Source organism: Acanthochromis polyacanthus, chromosome 1, assembly GCF_021347895.1.
Source record: "Acanthochromis polyacanthus isolate Apoly-LR-REF ecotype Palm Island chromosome 1, KAUST_Apoly_ChrSc, whole genome shotgun sequence".
Classification (NCBI taxonomy): domain Eukaryota; kingdom Metazoa; phylum Chordata; class Actinopteri; family Pomacentridae; genus Acanthochromis; species Acanthochromis polyacanthus.
The window spans coordinates 33,497,210-33,516,323 of NC_067113.1; the positions used below are offsets into that span (position 1 = coordinate 33,497,210).

Below are 19,114 nucleotides of genomic sequence, written 5' to 3' on the forward strand. Positions count from 1 at the left end.
GATGGAGACACGCGTCTTTATTCTGCAGTGGGAATACAAACTCTGAACACAGCCATCCGTGGAGCATTCACACTCTCAGCGCTTCCTTTCAGTCTCGGTGTGCTTTTTTTTTCTTTCTTCTTCTTCGGTTTTTATTGTTTTGTACAAGCGCTTCTCGGAGGAGGAAACATCAAAAAGCCCGTCACAATCAATGCAGTTAAAGGCGACTTAAGAGAAACGTACATTTGGAGAAACAAAAGAAAAGCTTTTCCAACACATTCCCGTCATCTGCAGAAAGAAAAGGCCAAGCAGCGAGGAACCAGCGATGGAGAAGAAGTGCGCTTAAATAAATAAAAAAAGCTCAGCGAGGAAGATCAGGTTTTCATTTTCAGACCATTCGAATGAACAAGGTGAGACTGAGCAGCTCGTTGCACCGACAAAGACTGAAGACGTGGAGAGAAGTGATTCTGCTGCAAGATCAGGAGCTTTAGTTGAAATTTAACTTCTAAATATATCAATAATTTGCTCTAATTTCAGAGCAGAAATCTGAATATCGCATAAAAGCAGCTTCAAGATTCTTATTTTCTTACCTTTTTTACTTATTTGAGAGATTTTGGAATCAGAAATGGCTGTTTTCAGGAATAAAATGCTCTAAAAATCAGGTTTTAAATAAGATTTTGGGACTAATAGAAAGAAATCATCCAAAATCCACATTTAGGAGTTTAGTTTTAGGTAATTTTTAGTTTTTTCTACCATTTTGAGCCCCAAATATCCACTAAAGCAGCATTTATTTACAGCAAACTTCACATTTTTTCTATATTCTGCAGGTTTTTACACAGAAGTTTGTTCATATTTTGTACATTTATGATGAATCTAAAAGGCTCTGAGACAACTTCTGCTTCTGAAAATATCTTATTCTCAAAATTTTGTTCCAATTTCTCCATTTAGATCAGTTGTTTCTTTTATTAGCATCAAATAACTGAAGTTTTCCTTCTGGTTTTTATTTCTAAAGTTTGTATAAAACCACCAAAATCAATCCGAATGATGAAAGTCTTTTGGATTTAGTTTGTCAGAGCAGCTGGACCTGATTTAAAGCCTGATTCTGTAAATTCAGTTGGTTTATTTAACATTTTATCCCTAAAAAATGATGGAATTTCATTTATTTCTGTCTGTTTACAGTATTTTCTGATTCATAAACAAATATTTCACTCAAATTTGTGAACAAAATAAAATAAAAACCTTAAAAGTGGCTCCAATATTCAGTTTTTTTCTTTGGAAATTAATACAAACTAGGCTAATTTTTCATATTTAATACCTTATTTGTGTATTTAAACAAAAATTTTCTGAATTTTTTTTATAAGATTTAATATATACTCAGAAATTTGTGTAATTTAGCTTAGTTTTTTTTCCACATTTACATCACAAGATTCTTTATTTGCCCATTTTTGATAACAGCGACTTCAAATCTTGCTGCTTTTATCTCATTTAAACCACCAGCACTCGTGTCTGTATTTTAAAATCGGCAGTTTAGCTCAAAAACTAGACACGAGATGAAAGTAAATCTGTCCAAAAGCAGCTCTAAAAGCCACTAATTAACATCTTATCAGTGTAATCTGAGTCAAAGTGCAATAAACGGATCCACACATCGGTCTTCTTTGTGATTTTTCGTGCAGTTTGTTGAATTTGGCTCCAAAATCAGAAATAAGTATTTAGCGCTAACTTTTCTTAGATTTTGTCTGTGCAACCGGCTGCTGATCAGATGTTAAATGTTTCTGCCTCGTTTATTTCCACTCCGTCTGTCCTCGCTGAGATCAGCTTTGGTGAAACACAAAAACATTCCTCAGTGGCTACATTCAACCGAAAACAAACCTTTAAGATCACTCAGAAAAGCCAGCGGACCTGAATGGACTCCGGGTTCAGACGCTGCTGCTTTTAGTCTGCGTGTTTGGAAACAGAAACCGAATTATTCCGGCTTCAGGTTTGAGGTGTGAATGCTAGTTTCAGATCTGAGTATCATTAATTAATTTCACAGTCGGTTAAGAAACCAGAAACCTGGCAGTAACAGACTTTTTGTTGCGTTATTTTAAAGAAAACCGACAAAGAAAAGCGTTTCTTTAGTGCTTTAGATTTCATGATTTATGACATTTAACCCTCTGACTCCCAAAACTCGCCATAAGGTTTAAAATAAATGTTTTTTTCTTTTAAATTGCTAAAATGACAGAATTTATACGAGCCATTTTCAACTTTTTGTGCAGCATTTTTCTGTGATGTAACTTTCAATCGGGAAAACTGAACCACATCGGAGCTTCAAATTAAGTTATTTAATTCTACATGTCTCAGTTTAAAAATTCACCAAAAATAAACCATTTGCTTTAACCAGATTCTGTAAAAAACTAAAAATTCTGCACTCTTCTGCCTAACTGTGAAGCCTTTAGTGATTTGGCTGCGATCACCGGTCACGTGACAAAAATTCAGGGATTTTCCGGCTGAACTGCAGGCAGTGTTTACACAAAGAAGAGAGTTTTAAAATGTAAATAGGGAATTTTTTACAGTTTGTAGAGTGATAGTTTTATTTTCTAGTATTAATAACACCCGTGGGAACTTGGAAAAACGTTTAGCACGTCGATTTCATTTTTTAAAAAATTTTGTAACATAAATAATGAAGCAAATTCGACTTTTTTCCCCTTTTTTTCTATGATTCATGGCATTCTAACTGTAATTTCTGAGTTCTCTCTCCTTCTTTATGGTTGTTCTGTTTCCATTAGAGGTGCAGGACTTTTTATTGCAGAGAAAAATGAAACCACAGTGGAAAAAACTGACAGAAACAAGCTGGAGTTCAGAGGGTTAAAGGACTGTATGGACTTCTATTTAATATGATGAACATTTATAATAGTGTATTTTTCCAGCTAAATATTTTGTAAAGGACACAGGATTTGTTGCCAGATACTTTAAATGCTTTTTTCCTTTATAGCATTAGCATGCCATCACAGAAATGCAACAAAGCTGATTTTACGACCTTGATCAGCTGCGATTCCCATGACTTTAGCAGAGAAACCGGTTAAATCTAACAGAAACAGCACAGTTTTAGTGGAGGAGCTCCCTTTTGTCTGAACCACGGTGTATAAATCTGCACGGCTGTATGGCTTCGAGACACTTTCAGACGACAAAAGAGGGGAACATCTTCTTTTCTGTACAGTGAAAAACTTGCAAAAGACTCAAAGGGACGTTTGAAGAGGAAGTTGAGGACTAAATGTGCATCTGTCGACGTGCTACTGCGTACAAAAAGTGAACTTAAGGTGTGTTTGGTCTGAGAGAGCATAAGGTTCGCTGTGAGAGAGCATCTGTTGCAGCAACGGCCAGGCGGGCTGGCGATGTTTAATGAACGCCGTTTAATCTCATTTTCTCCCTGGTGAGTCGGCGCTGCACCCGGGAGGCCGAGCTGCCGGCGTGGTGCCAGGAAACGCTTCCAACAGCAGCTCAGCGCCGATAAAACCGATCCGTGGGAGTTCACTGGAACGCGTCTTCAAAAAGCAGCAGGACGAGGGTCTCCGGAAAGCAGATCTTTGGGGGTTTAGTTTCTGTAATCGCTCGTGAGGAGCTGGTTGTGGGGAAATGACGGGACTCTTGACCTTTTGGTGTCGGTTCACGCTGAGAACAGCCACACAGAGAGCAGCTGCCAAGAAACCTCAACCGAGAACAACCACAGACTCCCACTTATTTTTATTCATGAGGGCTCTTTAACCAAACACCTCAGAGTCCATTAAGTTCTGGAGTTTTCTAAAGTTTAAATTTAGATTTTTTTTTTACCAACTTCCACCAGTATAGTCTCTACATTTCCTTAGAAGTTTCATATATGCTCTAAAATGTCTTCAACCTCTTAGTATCCACTCTGTTTTCAGATTATTGCCCATTTGGTCGCATTGAAAAGCCTAAAATAAATGAATTATAAGACCAAGCAGTCAGCACAAAACTTAATTTGGAAGGCAGGATCTTCCAGTTTCAAAAAATGTGCTTCAGCTTGCCTAGTTTTTTTTTTTTGCTCATTTAGCCAATGAAGAAGCTTGCAGCAGAACAAATGTAGGAGCACAATGCTCGTTCATTGGAAAGGTTTAGTTACTAAACGTTGTGGTTTAGCATGGAGCTAAATCAAACTTTAGAAGTTGTCATGTACGAGACAAATGTTCAGACTTGCACGTTATTCCAAACACAAGTTCCCGTTGGCACAGCTCCTTCAAAAGTAACTTATGTCATAGAAAGTTGTTAACCGCTTAACTTCCACCCTTTAATTTTAACTTTTGCTTATTTGATCAAATGGAAAAGCTTAAACAAGACTGAGAGGTCAAAATGTTTGCGTCAGACTTAATTTGAAAGCTAACTTCTTCTAGTTTGTTTAGCATCAGGCTAAAATAGAAGCTAATCAAAATCTAACTTTCTGATCGCCTCAAGTATTGGAAGTTTCCACTGTTTTGGTCTCCCTGCTGATGTATTTTTATTCCAAGAGCATTTGTTCCATTAGGCAGCGTACAGTTCTCCATCATGCAGTGGATGAAATCCACCAATTTCTACTACAGAATGTACAAATGTAGATTTTTCTTCCATGCAACACAAGCTCCAAATAGTACAAAACTCCTGCTTTCCTTTAAAAGTAATACATGTATATTATAAAATGTCATCTACTGCTTTTATAGAATTTTTGCTTGTTTGGCCAAACGGAAAACCTTAAAGGGGAAGAAAGATGCTAAAATACTTGTTTCAGGACTTTATTTGAAATGTAACATCTTCTAGTTTCTGAAAATATGCTTGTTTGGCTGAAATATATCGGTTCAAACGTGGCTCTAAATATAAAGCTACCCTTTGTGTCCATTTTCTTTACAATTGGAACATAATTGAAGAATAAACGCCATGCTGCACCGAAGGAGCTAAAACTACCAACAGAAACTATAATCTCATGAGAAAAATGCCAACAGAGGAAACAAATCAAGGTAGAAGTCGGCTCATTTTCTCATAGGCTTCTGTACAAATGGACTTTGGAGGAGTCGCCCTCTGCTGGCTGACAATAAGAACATAAATTTAGACCTTCAGATCTCATCTTTTATGTACGGTTTGTGATAAAAATCAGAAAAACTCCCACTAACTGAAGGTCGGTGTGAAGCTGTGAAGTCATTTAATCGTCTAATTGAGGCGTTTTGATTCTCCTGCTGCTCCATCTGAGGCTGTCTGCAGCGTGAAAATATGACTCATGTAGCTGAAAACAGAGTCTGTTACTACAAATCACTGACCACGACTTCATCGAGGATGGTGGTGGAGGGGGGGGGATTAAAACACTGATCTCTGTAGTAGTGCAAATTTTTCTGGCATTGACGAACGGCCAGAGGTGCTTCGGTCGGCGCCTCATTCTTGTGCATCGATACATTTCGAGAACTTCGCTGCTTTTCACGCAAACCGGCTCTTGGGGAAGGTGAAAATAAAGGCACAGAGATTTGGACTTCTCTACTACATCCTCCTTCCCTCCCAGCAGCAGCAGCAGCAGCAGCAGCAGCTCGGAGAAGTTTCTAGAAGGCTCTGTCGGCTGCCATCACGTCAACACTCTCCACCGCACAGTCGGCCCGCCGGCTTCAGCCTTGATGTGTCAATCCAGTGGATATCGCCGCCTCCCTCCCTGCGTCTCCCCGGGGACCTTCGCAGTCCTCCGTTGGTACAAAGCAGTGGGTAGAAACAACGAGAACAAAAAAAAAAATAAAACGCCAAAGCAGCAACAGCAGCTAAAGAAATTTCGCCTCCGCCGCTCCTCCATCTCGGATCCATTTATAGCCGATCGTACGAAGTCACAACAAACATTTGGAACGAGTTACAGACTAACAGCTACACAAGCGGCGTAGGGAGGGGAAGGGAAGGTGCTTTTATCTGCTCAAACATCCCAGCATCGCACCTCGACACCGATTCTCCTCGTCTGAGACACCAGACCGACGGAGAGGAGAGCGGCCCGACTCTAATCACATCTGTTTAAACACAGATCGTCTGGCCTGAATACCGGATCTGGAAAATGTAATGTTTGGTATTTAAGGCGAGCCGTTGAAGCTTCCAACCCCCTGAACCCGCCAAGGCCGCGGCTTTTTAAACAAACCAGCGGAATCACAGCATTTATCGGAGCCGGAAACTGTAAAAACAGACTTTCGGCTTTGGAAAATTTGCCAAAAATGAAGTGTTTGCATGAAAAAGATTCTGTAAAAACCAAACAATTCTGCAGTTCTCGGTGTATCCGTGAAGCCATTAGTGACTCAGCTATGACCACCAGTCACATGATAGAAATTCAGGAAGCTTTCGGCTGAACTGCAGGCAGTGTTTACACCAAACGCATAGGAGACAACTATAGGAAGATGGTTAAACGTCTTGTAGTGCCTCCATTTTTGGTTGAAATCTTTACTGATAACACTTGTGGGCACTTTGAGAAAATATTGTACCTGTTGTTTCAATTTCTGCAAAATATATAATCAAAGAAACTCAACTTTTGCTTTTCCTTTTCATGATTTCTGTCATTCTGAGTGCTCAGAAGACATTTCTGAGTTTTTTGTTTTGCTTCCGTAGAGGTGCAGGACTGAAAAATGAGCCCACGATCAGGAAAAATACGCCCAGAAGCTGCTTAGGATTCAGAGGGTTAAGCTGCCGAGTTACCTTAACTGTTGGTCTGAAAGCAAACCGCCTTTTCCTCCGACTTGCCGTAGCTAAAGATATCTGCAGCATCATTTTGCACAATTAAGTCAAATTTAAGATATCTGTAATTACATTCAGACGAGGCAGAATTCCAGTTTGAGATTTCTACAGTATTTTCCAAACTAGTTCAAACTAAAATTATGAATAAAACTGTAGATATCTGAAGCCAGAATCAAAATTAGTCTGCAGATCTGAAGCTGAATTGTAGATCATTGTAAAGAGAACCCTCATACATAGGAATGTAAAGGTTGATACTGTTGTTGATCATGAAAAATGTTCTCTCTGACTAATTGAATTAGAGATATCCTGCTTTTAAAGACAATTAAAGGTCAAACGGCTCGCCATAGATCCTCCCTCTGTTGTAAAAACTCACGTTTCGCTGCAGATTAAATTAATTTCCTGTTAACGCTCCAGATCAGCAGGTGCCTGACCCTCCGCTCCGTCTAATCAGGTCGCTGTATTTAACACCAGCGGCGTCGCTCGTCTCCGTCGGCGGCTCAGACCAACCAGAGCGGGGGGGAGGGGGGAAGAGATCCGTCACACCTCTAACTTCAACATCTAGTGCAGTCTGCAGGAAACGACCACCGGAACAGGCATTAGTTAGTGCTTTGGCAGCAGCAGGCTTCGACAACCGCACGGCAAACACAACACACTCTCTCACACACACACACACACACTGTCACACACACACTCACCAACAAACACACACTCACTGTCACACACACGCTCACACACAGATAGGAGATATGAAAAGAAATCTCCAAAAAGCACAAAAAAAAAAGAATTGTCAAAGTGTTTCACAAAAGGAGTTCCGTGTTTCTCAGCAGGTCGCCATGACTACCACACAGAAGCGCTTGCTGCAGTGCATTCTGGGGGTTTGAGTCCGTATTTACAGCCCGTGGAATGATAACGTACCAGTTTTTATTATTTACACACATTATCAGCTCCCCTCGTTGCTGCAGCGTCGTCCCGTCCGTCGGGTCAGTACTCCCACTCGTCCGTCTTCATGTCCAGGTAGTTGAGAATGTTCTGGGCGAACTTCACCGCCTGCTTCCTCGCCACCTTGGTGGTCTCGTCGCCCTGCGGGTCCACGGCGTCCAGCGTCAGCAGCTGCTTGGTCAGCAGCTCCTCCAGCATCATGTAGCTCTTGTCGGCCCGCTTGCCCTCGTAGCCGAGCACCTGGGCCTGGAGGTCCGACAGGCTCCCCAGGACCAGCCACACGGCCCGGTGGGACGGGTGCTCGGCGGGGCCCGGCTGGCGGCGGGCCAGCGCCTCGCGGAGGTCCAGGAAGGTGATGATGGCCTGGACCTCCACCACAGCGCGGCGGCGGGCCTCTCTGATGCACGGGTTCTTGGCCGTGTCCACCTGGTCCAGGTGCGTCAGGAGGCTCTGCAGCTCGGCTTTGGGCCTGAAGCCGAGGTCGCCCATCGCACAGTGTCGCAGGATGCCTTCCCGGAGGTGGGAGACGTGAGCTCGCACCGCCTCGATCTCTCGGATGGAGTTGTTCTGCGCCAAGTCGTACCTGCAGAGACAAACAGAGTCAGCGCTCTGAAACCTCCTGACGGTCAAACCTGCAGGAAGAGTCAACCAGACTGAGCCAGCAGACATTCATCTATAATAACAAGCACTCAGAGCGCAGTCCTCCTCAAAGGCTGCTCATTCCCCCATATGGCATTGTTAGAAATGCATTTATTTATTAATGATCAGAAATCACTGCACTATAGAGGCCAATTAATACAGATGTACCAACAAACTAAATAACCTTGCGCTGAGCACAGGAATGTGTTCTGCATGTGTACGTTATGTACGGACACCGAATCACGTGACCTAAATATGTAGCTGGCGGTGGGAATTGATGGGACTCAGAAACACCCCCACAACTTAATCAATTGTTCCTTGGATCACTTCTGATGGATCAGTCCAGATAAGTCCTCAGTGGTGGGTTTGTAGTAGGATCTCAATCATGTGATCGACAGCAGTCAGCTGATGTAGTGTCCATGTGTTGTCATGGTTACAGTGAGGCGGTGCCACTATCTCTCAATGATACAGAAATCTTTAACTAATCTGTGGATCCAGACTATAAGCCGCATCACTGCCAAAATCTAATCAGTTGGTCCTTGTGTCACTTCTGAACTTCAAAGAAAATTTCATCCAAATCCGTTAATCTGCTTTTGAGTAATGTTTCTCACAGACAGACAGACATATGCTGATCATCACATAATTCTGCTGCTTTCCTTGGTGGGGTAATAAAGTGAATTTAAAACTAACCTTTGACATTTTGCATTAAACTTTAAAAAATGAGAAATAAACTATTTTGTCTCTTTAAACACAGAAGGTCTGACTTGAATACCAGTTGACGACAAGATGTTTTTTAAACCCCCTGAAGCCCAAAGTCTGAAAGGTAAGTTATCTGTAAAAAAAAAAAAAAAACACTGCAAAATGACATCATTCGTCAGATCCAGAAAATGTAGAAAAAGCAAAAATCTTTCCAACAGTTGTGACTCATTTGTGATGAGCCATTTAGTCTGAAAAATTCATGTCATCCTATACGTTTCGTTTAAAATTTGCCCAAAATAAGCTGTTTACGTGAAACACATTCTGTAAAAAACAAAAAATTCTGCGCTCCTTTGTGCGACCGTGAAGCCACAACTGACTCAGCTGCGACTAACAGTCACATGGTAAAAATTCAGAGACTTTCAGCTGAACTGCAGGCAGTGTTTCCACAGCACAGAGAGGAGAAAAGTGTGGAAGCAAATTAAAAATGTAAATAGTAAAATATCTACAGGATGTAGACTAATTTTTTTTCCAGTAACACCAGTCGGCACTCTGAAAAAATTCTATAAATGTTGAATTCAGGCTCTTACATTTTTTTGTAAGATGGAAAAAGAAGAAGAAAGTAATCTTTAGAATGTTGTTTTTTATGATCTATGCCATTCTAACTGTGTTATTCTACAGTGAAGACATTTCTCAGTTCTTCCTCCTTCATGGTTGAGCTGCAGGACTTTAGACTACAGTGAAAGGTAAACGCCCAGAAACTACACAAGGTGAGGTCACATCACTATGCTATCAGTTTAATCAGGATGTTTGGACTGAATGTCATTTGCGAATTTAGTTTAAAGCTTGTGCGTGCTGATGAATCGTAACTTGTCTTCAAGGGGCTTTCCAGGCTTCAGTTCTCCTTCTAGAGTCATTCCATCAGTTCAGTGCTTCAGAGCTGCATAATGAGGAGCTTCATCATCCTTCAGGGACAACCTGATAACATCCCATCATCATGGTTTATTACTGTCTGACTCCACTGCTCTGATCTGCAGACGCGACCTCTGAGTGACCCGACTGAGTCCAGCAACAGGAAGGAAGTCTAATACCAGAGGGCTGCCGCCAGAATAAAAGCCCTTAAATGTTTATGGATCATTCCAGAACTAGAGGACATTTAGGCTTCAAAATCTTCTCTTTTCCATTTTTCTGCTCCATATTCATCAGTATTAGGTTTGATTGGCTCAGCTTACACATCAGTGTTAGCATATTTACTCCATGTTTCTGTGTTGTTGCTAACCCTACTCTAATCCATGCTAATGTGATCTTTTTCTCAGCAGTAGAAGCTAGATATTTAGCTAGCTGTTACTGCTGACCAAGAGGACAAACTGACTGATGGAAAACAGTCCAAAGAATTAGACTGATCCTGATAATATGAGGTAGAGTGAGACATTCAATCAAGGCTGATAATGTTATGAAAATGGGAAAAGTAGAAGAGAGGGCATAGCTTTGCTCTACACATTCTTTAGAACAACTGTTTGATGATGTAAACGACAAAAACAAGACACAAAACGACAAAAACAAGACAGAAAGTGACAAAAGCAAGACAGAAAAGACAAAAAAACATCAACAGGTTATACTAACATGTTGTGGGACACGTTCCATCAATAATAATAATTATTTAAAATATTATGTTGACTAGAAAAATCCTGCCACAATTACAATACACATCAATAACAAAATAAAACCAAAAAAGGAGATTTAAATTTAATTTTAACTGTTTTATTTGAGATTGAATGTGGCCATCTTCGGGGTGGGACAAGAGAAAAACGGCATTTTAGGGGAAACTCCAGACTTATTTGGGATTTTAAAAATATTTTTAAACATTATTTTCTCCTATTTTTTTTAGATTTGGTCTCAGGACAAGAACATTTACAACAACTGCATGTTTTCGTATTTTGTACATTATTATTATTATTTGAAATGTGATGGGTGGGACGTAAAATGTCCAATTCTGGAATGAACCATATATTTTAGGTTGATGCTCAAAAATCTCTTCATCCAGAGTGCGTTTTATTCTGATTTCTGTTTAATTTCTGTCAACTTGCTGAGAAGTCATCCTCTGTAAAAACACATTTTCCATCTCACTGACGTGTTTTTACTTTCAGCTCTCATTTTATCAAACAATAAACCTTTTTTTTTCCCCTGTTGCTGTGATTGCGGCAGCGTAAACAGAGTGTGAATGAAGTGGTCCTTGAATCGGCGCTGGAGTCTGCTGCTCTACATAACGGAGAGATCGGTGGGCGTGTTGGAGCAAAAACAATCCTGACATCTGGAGAAGTGAGTCTAAATCAGATCACATGGAAATTCATCCTCCTGCACGGCTTCAGCTCATCAGTTTGGACTCGGAGGCTGTGATCCAAAATCCACTGGAGCTGGAAAATTTACCCAGTAAATCTGAACATTTACTGTTTTTTACGCCCGTCTATAATAACAAATTGTATATATTAGTTGTGAGGTGATGTTCTGACAAAACAAAACATTGTGGAAATTATGGATTCATGAAATTTCCCCCTAAATTCTGACATTTAACCCTTTGATCTCAAAAATCTGCTGGGTTTTAAATGCATCATGTGAAAAACTAAAAATTAAATCACCAAAAATGCACCATTTATCAGAGCCACAAACTGCAAAAACAGGAGCAATCGCTGCATTTTAAGCTTTCTGATATGTCTTGAGTGAATCATGCTTGACTTGAAATTGCGTCGGAAACATGAACCAAATCTAAGCGAAAAAATGTGACGTTTCGTTAAAATCACTTCCACATATCTCAATGCCCTAAACTAACCGTTTAGTCAAACCAGATTTTGCAAAAATCAAAAAATTCTGTGATATTCGGCACAACCAGGAAGCCACGACTGACTCAGCTGTGACCAACCGTCTCGTGACTAAAATTCAGGAACTATTCGGCTGAACTGCAGGTAGTGTTTCCACAGAGACTGAGAGGAAAATCAAAGCTACTGGATCATCGATTTGATCCAGTAGCTTTGAGTTTCCTCTGTCTGAAATTGTTGAAAATGTCTTGAAACCTGCCCCCAAGTGACATAAAATTAGCAAAATGGACTAAAAATTGGTCCGAACTAACAAAAAAATACTTTGAACACGTTCAAAATCACACCCAAATTTGTTTAAAATAATATTTGAGTAGAAAGATGTTTCACCATGCTGAATGTATCTCCAACTACTTGCTCCTCTGTTCTCTGTTTCTGAGCCATGCTGCATTTATTTTACTCATCCAGAAGCTTTGATTTTCCTCTGTCTTTCTGTGGAAACACTGCCTGCAGTTCAGCCAAATAGTTCCTGAATTTTAATCAAAACTGACAATATTTCCAGGTTTTTTTTTCTTTACCTCCTTTGATTCTGATCAGATATAACTCCAAAAAAGCCCATAAACAGCTTCGAGTTAGCAGATTAACCCTCCTGTTGTCGTCATTTACAGGCACCAAAAAAATATTGCTTCCTTCTAAGAAAAACATCCCAAAAAAATCAGCAAAGAAATTCAACAAATTTCTGAAAATTTGCAAAACCTTCAGGAAGAAAAGTCCAATAATTGCTCAAAAGTTTCCCTTAAAAGTTTTATTTTGAAAAAAAAAAATCCCCCAAATTGGTCAACAAAATTCTTGAAAATATTTTTAAAAAAATGAGTAAAAATCTTCTTCTAAAAAATATCTAAAGTGATTACATATATATCAGTAACACTTCTAATATTTTCTTAAGAACATTCACATAAAAATCAACCAAAATCCGGCTAAATTCGCTGAATTTTGGTTGATTTTTATGTGAATGCTCTGAAGAAACACTTTAAACGTTTCTTTTTTTTCCACCAAAAAAATGTTCAAAAATTTCCCAAAAATGTTGAAAATGTGGACATAGATTTTTCAAACTTTAAAATGGACGACATGAGGGTTAACAGATTAAAATCAGTGATTTTATTGTTTACCTGCGCGTGTCGTCTCCCTCCCCCTCCAGGTCCAGGTGTTTCAGCAGCCCGTTTATCTCCTCCACCACCTGCTTCCTGTAGTTTCTGATGGCTGCGTTTCCGGACACGTCCAGGGCGTCCAGCTCCACCTGCATCTCCGTCAGCATTCGCGACAGGTGGGCGCAGCTGTCCCTCCCGCTCAGCCCCATCAGCAGCGCCACCAGCTGGCTGCGGGCCACGCTCACCTTCACCATCACCTGGTTGATGCGGTGCACGGCCTCGTGGGTGTCGCCCGACAGCGGCAGCGACAGGGTCTGCTGCTGCGTCCGCCCCTCCACCACGTCCTGCACGGCACACAGGCGTGTCAGCGCCCGGTAGCGAGCCTTGCGGAGCGGCACCCGGCCCTCGGTCTTCACCTGGGTCAGCCTCAGCACCAGCTCCTGCAGGGCGTCCACCAGCTCGTCGTTGATCTCCGCCACGCCGCCGGCTCGCTGCGGAGCCACGACGCGCTCGTCCACCAGCTGCCGGGCCTTGTTGCTCAGGTCCTCGATGGCCAGACGGGACGGGTGGGTGGCGTTCTCCTCCAGGTAGCGCAGCAGACCCTCCACCTCCTGCGCCGCCCTCTTCCGAGCCCCCTGCAGCTCCGGCTTGCCCTCCGTGTCCACCTGGTCCACCTCCAGCAGCAGCCGGGTCAGCTCCCGCTCCAGGCGCTTATAGTCGCGGTCGTTCTGCAGGCCGCTGAAGGTGCAGACCTGCGGCCCCAGAGACGCCACCTCCTTCTGGACCTCGTAGAGGCGCATCATGGCGGGGTGCTGCGGGTGGTACGGCTGCTGCTGCTGCTCCATGGGATGCTGCTGCTGCTGAGGGCCGCCATGGTCCATCCTCTTCCCACCATCAAAGGGCTTCCCAAACAGGCTGCCAGAGAAAGGGAAGTGAGAACAATGAGCACAAAGAGCCTGGGCAGAGCTCACATTGTTGTCAGAATGGGCGGATTACTTCAGAACTTTCCACAGGAAAAAATGCCCCTCTGAAAACAAGAAAAAAAACTTGTTTCAAGGAACTTTCACCTTGAAATAAGAGAAAAATCTGCCAATAGAACAAGTGAAACATGGATTGGTAAGATTTCTTGAAATAAGATATAATCTTTAGAATCTTGAGATCTCAAAATTAGCTTGGAAAACTTATTTTAAGCTTTATTTTTACCAGGATTGTCAAGCTTAGGTGTCTCAAAATAAGCCAGACATGCTAAAAAAAAAGAAGCAGTTTTTCATTCAAAAATAGATTTTTGCTTTCATGTAACCTAATTTGAGATGTGTTAACCCTCCTGTTGTCCTCATTTATGAGCACCAAAAAATATTGTTTCCTTGTCTGCAAAAAAAAAAAAAAAAAAATTCCCAAAGTTTCTGAAAATTTGCAAAACCTTCAGGAAGAAAATTTCAATAATTCCTAAAAAGTTTTATTTTAAGAAATCCCAAAATTTGGCAAGAAAATTATTGTAAATATTTTCAAAAAATGAGTAAAAATCTTCCCAAAAAATCCTAAAAATATCTAAAATGATTACATATATATCAGTAAAACTTCTAATATTTTCTTTAAAGAAACATTTTTAACATTTCTTTTTTTCCCACCAAAAAATGTTCAAAAATTTCCCCAAAATGTTGAAAATGTGGACATGAGAAATTTCACTGTGAAAATCTTTTTTTTCTTCACATTTTCAGACCTCAAAACGGGTCAATTTGACCTGCAAGACGACACGAAGGTTAAAGTTATTTTGAGTTTTCTTGTAAAATTCAACTCAAAACCAGATAATTTCAAGATTGTTTGACTTAACATATTTAAGGTGCATTGACTTAAAACAAGTCCCTCCATCTTCCTGCACTTGTGAATTTATCTTAAATCAGTGGGATGAGACATTTAGACTAAAAATCAGACAAACAGACTTGGTAAGAATGTGAGTTTTTGCAGCAGCGTCCTTGTTCCTCCAGCTGATCACTGGATCTCTGCCAGGCCAAGCATTCAAACCTCCAGCAGAGCACTTCACAGCAGCCCGGCCGCCATCCGCCTGCTCTCACAAGCTGCTTAACGTGTAAATAAAGTGGCGTTTGTGTCGAGCTGAGTGGAAACAAAAAGCTATTCCTGCACAAAGCGCCTTCTGACCTGAGGACAGAGCCAGGAAGAGAAGCTCAGGAGACCCACGCCCACCACAGAGACCGAATAAAGGATGCTGATCCTCCAGTTTGCTGGATGTTTGGTCACACTTAACATGCTGGCTTCAGTCCAGTCCTCTGCCTGAGCTGAAGCCACAGCACAGAGGATTATCCGAAGCTTCTCAGCCATAAAAGCATACCTATAAGGAGCCACTAAACTTTAAATAACTGCAATTTTGTGAATTATTCTTATTAGACACGAGTGTACGATGTAATGCAGCAGCTTGGTGTTAAATTCTAACTTTATTAAATCCAGTAGTGGTTGTCAGAAAGGTGTCAATTCACGTAATATTAACAATAAAGTTCATGCAAATTACAGACATACAACAGAAAAGCCATAAAAGTAACAAAAATAAGTAAAAAAATCTAAAAACAACAGGTTAATTTAAAGCTAAAATAGAGCAATGCAAAATTCAAAGGCAACATTAAGAGTAAAATACAGTTTAATCCAACATCTAACAACAGAAACAGATATAAAAAAATCCATAAGAAAGCATTGTAACACAAATAACTGTTCAAAAATGTATTTAAAAGTTGTGCTTAGCGGGTCTTAAAAAAGTAAAACGCCTTCTTCCTCACTGCTTCCAGGTGAGACATTCAGAATGAGCGGCTAACTCGGTCCACCAGGTTTATTCTAGAGCTGCTAATGCTAACTACATGCTAACGGAAAAGTCAGAAAATGTGCCGCTGTTGGCTGCACAAGTGAACACAAGAGTTTTCATGCACTGCCAGCATCTAAGACACCAAAGATCCAGTTAATTGCTTCTATTTTTAGGGCAATGTCACCACAACAACGGGCAGGAAATTCCATCATGCTAGCTTGTTTTGCAGCTGTATATCTATTTTTAGTTGTTTTGCATGTTTTTGCAGACTTTTTGCGTCTCTTTGTGGTCGTTTTGCATCTTTTTTCAACCTCTTTTGACTTCCTGTGCATCTATTACAGTAGATCTGACTGTTTTCAGTCTCTCTAGTGGTTTTGTATCTTTCTGTAGTGGCTTTACACGCCTGTGCAGACAATTAGCATCTCTTTTCAGTCGCTTCTCATGGTTTTGGAGACATATTTTGTGTTTACTGTAGTTGCTTCTTGTGTCTTTGCAGACGTTTTGGCTTTTTGTAGTTGTTTTGCATGACTTTTGGTCATTTTGCACATTTTTTACCATTACTTTCTAGTTCTTGTGGATCTATTACAGTAGATTTGAGTCTATTTTTAGTCCATTTTGTCTCTCTGTAGTTTGCTTTGCATGTCTTTGTAGACATTTGGGGCTTTCTGGAGTTGTTTTGCAGACGTTTTCGGTCTCTTTATGGTCCATAAATGAAGGCAGAATATTGTGTAATGCAAAACCTGAACATTATCAGCATCCTAAACAGTAAACAGTTCCTCTGCAGACATCTCTAAGAAAATAAATCAGCGTAGGAGCTTTTACAGACTGAAATACCTCCTGATATGCACCGAGGAGTCTTTATTTCTTAAGAGACGTAGCTCCTGATCGATCCATTGACAGCTCGGCTAAAGACCCACATAATGTATTCATGAGAGATTCCGTCCTCGCAGCTGAGCAGGAAAACGAACGAGGTTAACCTACATTTCATCTCGACAAGAAGAACACCCACATGACAACCGTTCGGAGCATCGGGCCCGCCGGCTGACATGATGCTGATAACGCTCTAATCCACGTTAAAAAGAATCCGAGCGGGAAACCAGCGCCGCAGATCGACTCCCAGAGTCTCCAGTGAAGGTTGGGTCCCATTAAAGGTGGTACAGGTGGAGGATAATCCCAGTTCAACCAGCGTCGGATTAATGACCGAGCCGCAACGATTAAACCGTTTATTTTTTTCCTGATTCCAGTGTGAAGGCTGGCTGCTCTGCCCTGTCACTTCAATGCAAGCCGAATATTTATAGGCTGGCTGCACTAAACGGGACATTTGAAGACGAAAACAGCAAGAAAATAATCTGCACACGAACAAGACGGAGACGCTAAAGAGTCTCCTAATGACTGCAGATGATGCACAGCTTCAGTCCTTTGCTATCTCTTAGTGGCTGCTTTGCATGTCTTCAAGGTTATTCTGGATTTTTTTGCAACCGATTCGTCTCTTTTAGTTGTTTTATCGTCTCTGCTGTCGTCTTCCATCTCTTTGTGGACATTTGGGTCTCGGTGTAGCTGTTTTGTGTCTTTTAGTAGTTGCTTTATGTGCTTTTGTAGACAATTTGCATCTCTTTTTAGATGTTTTGCAGGTTTTTGGAGATATATTTTGTTTTTAATGAAGTCGTTTTGCATGTCCTTGTAGACATAAATAGTTTTGAGTCTTTGTAGGCCAAAAATGTCTCTCTGTGGCTGTTTTGCGCAGCTCTGTAGTTATCTGCATGTTTTTGCATCTCTTTAGTTCCTGTGCATTTATTATTGCAGATTTTAGTCCATTTGGGTCTCTGTGTAGCTGTTTTGTGTCTTTTTGTAGTTGCTTTATGTTCCGTTTGCATATAATTTGCATCTCTTTTCAGTTGTTTTGCACGTTTTCAGAGACATGTTTAGTTTTTAGTGAAGTTGTTTTGCAGACATTAGCAGCTTTGTGTCTGTATCCAAAAATGTCTCTCTGTGGCTGTTTTGTGCAGCTCTGTAGTTTGTTTGCATGTTTTTTCTATCTCTTTTTAGCCCCTGTATATCTATTACAGTACATTTGAGTCTGTTTTTGGTCCATCTGTGTCTACCTGTTGCTGTTTTGTGTCTCTCTGCGGTTCACTTTGCATGTTTTTGTACACATTTTCCATCTCTTTAGTTGTTTTGCATGTTTTTGGAAACCTTTTGGATCTCTTTGTGGTCATTTTGCATCTTTTTCTATCTCTTTTGAGTCTATTATAGTAGATTTGAGTCTGTTTTTAGTCCAGTTGTGTCTTTTTGTAGTTGCTTTATGTGCCTTTGTATACTACTTGTGTCTCTTTTTAGTTGTTTTGCATGTTTTTGTAGACATTTTGCATCGTTTTCTCTCTTTATATTTCCTGTACATCTATTATAGTAGATTGGAGTCTGTTTTTAGTCCCTATGTGTGTCTCTGTTGCTGTTTGGTGTCTCTTTGTGGTTGCCTTTCAAGTCTTTACAGCTTTTTGTTTTGTGATCCTTTTCTGTCCCTTCTTGTTTTCCTGTCCTTTTGTCACCGCTTCGTTTCTTTCCACTTGTTTTGCATCTCTTCATAGCAAATCTATATCTCGTTGGGCAATATTTTTCAAATTAACTGAAGATTTTGTGCATCTTTGCAGCAGTTGTGTGTCTTTTTGCATCTGTGTAGTTGCTTTGTGTGTCTTCTAGGTTATTTTGTCGGGATTTATCTTCGTAGTTGTGTTGTTTCTGTCATCCTAGCATCTCTTTCAGGTTTTTTGCTGCCCTTGGCAAACACATTTTGTGACTAACGTCATGCTGTCTCTTTTTGTCTCTTTGTGTTCATTTTGTGCATCTCTGTACAGGTTTTGCATATTTTTGTGGTTATTTGGATTAACTGCGTGAATATGGTCAATTTCAGCATCTTTAGAGTCATTTTACATGATTTTGTAGTCATTTTGCACGTCTTTGGGGACATTTTATGTGTCTTTCTGGTCGGTTTGAATATCCTTGTTGTCAATTTTTGTCTATTTATAGTCATTTTGCAGCTTTTTTAGGATTTCCTTATAGTCGTTTGTGTCTCCCTCAGTGACATTTTGCTGATTTTGGTTCAATAAGTGTCCCTGAACGCCTCCTCACTGTGTCAGATCCACACCGACAGTTGGCACAAACATTACTGTAAACACCACCGTACAAAATATTACAGGAAACCTCCAAAGTCAGCCAGAGATGCCGGTTATATATATCGCTATTGTGAGCACAGGGCTATCCTGGTGAATTAGAAATGTTCCTCCGTCCATCGTCACAATGCAAACGTCTCTTCTACCGTTTAAAAATCTACTCTGGGTTTAGATAAAAGGACGGAGGGAGCAGGAAACGTCCAGCACACATCAAAG

The 19,114-nt window shown here is 40.7% G+C and overlaps 1 protein-coding gene across 3 annotated transcripts in view; it reads right to left on the minus strand.

The window, feature by feature from the left end:
* bag5 (BCL2 associated athanogene 5) overlaps window positions 1-19,114 on the minus strand; it is a 25,418-nt gene continuing 6,304 nt past the window's right edge. For all 3 annotated transcript variants that reach the window (XM_051953301.1, XM_051953310.1, XM_051953304.1), the window contains exons 2-3: window positions 12,944-13,837; window positions 1-8,212 (exon numbers count right to left, since the gene is read on the minus strand). In XM_051953301.1, coding sequence (XP_051809261.1) covers window positions 7,672-8,212; window positions 12,944-13,837 — 1,435 coding nt within the window. In that variant the 3' untranslated portion in view covers window positions 1-7,671. The remainder of the gene's footprint in view (window positions 8,213-12,943; window positions 13,838-19,114) is intronic.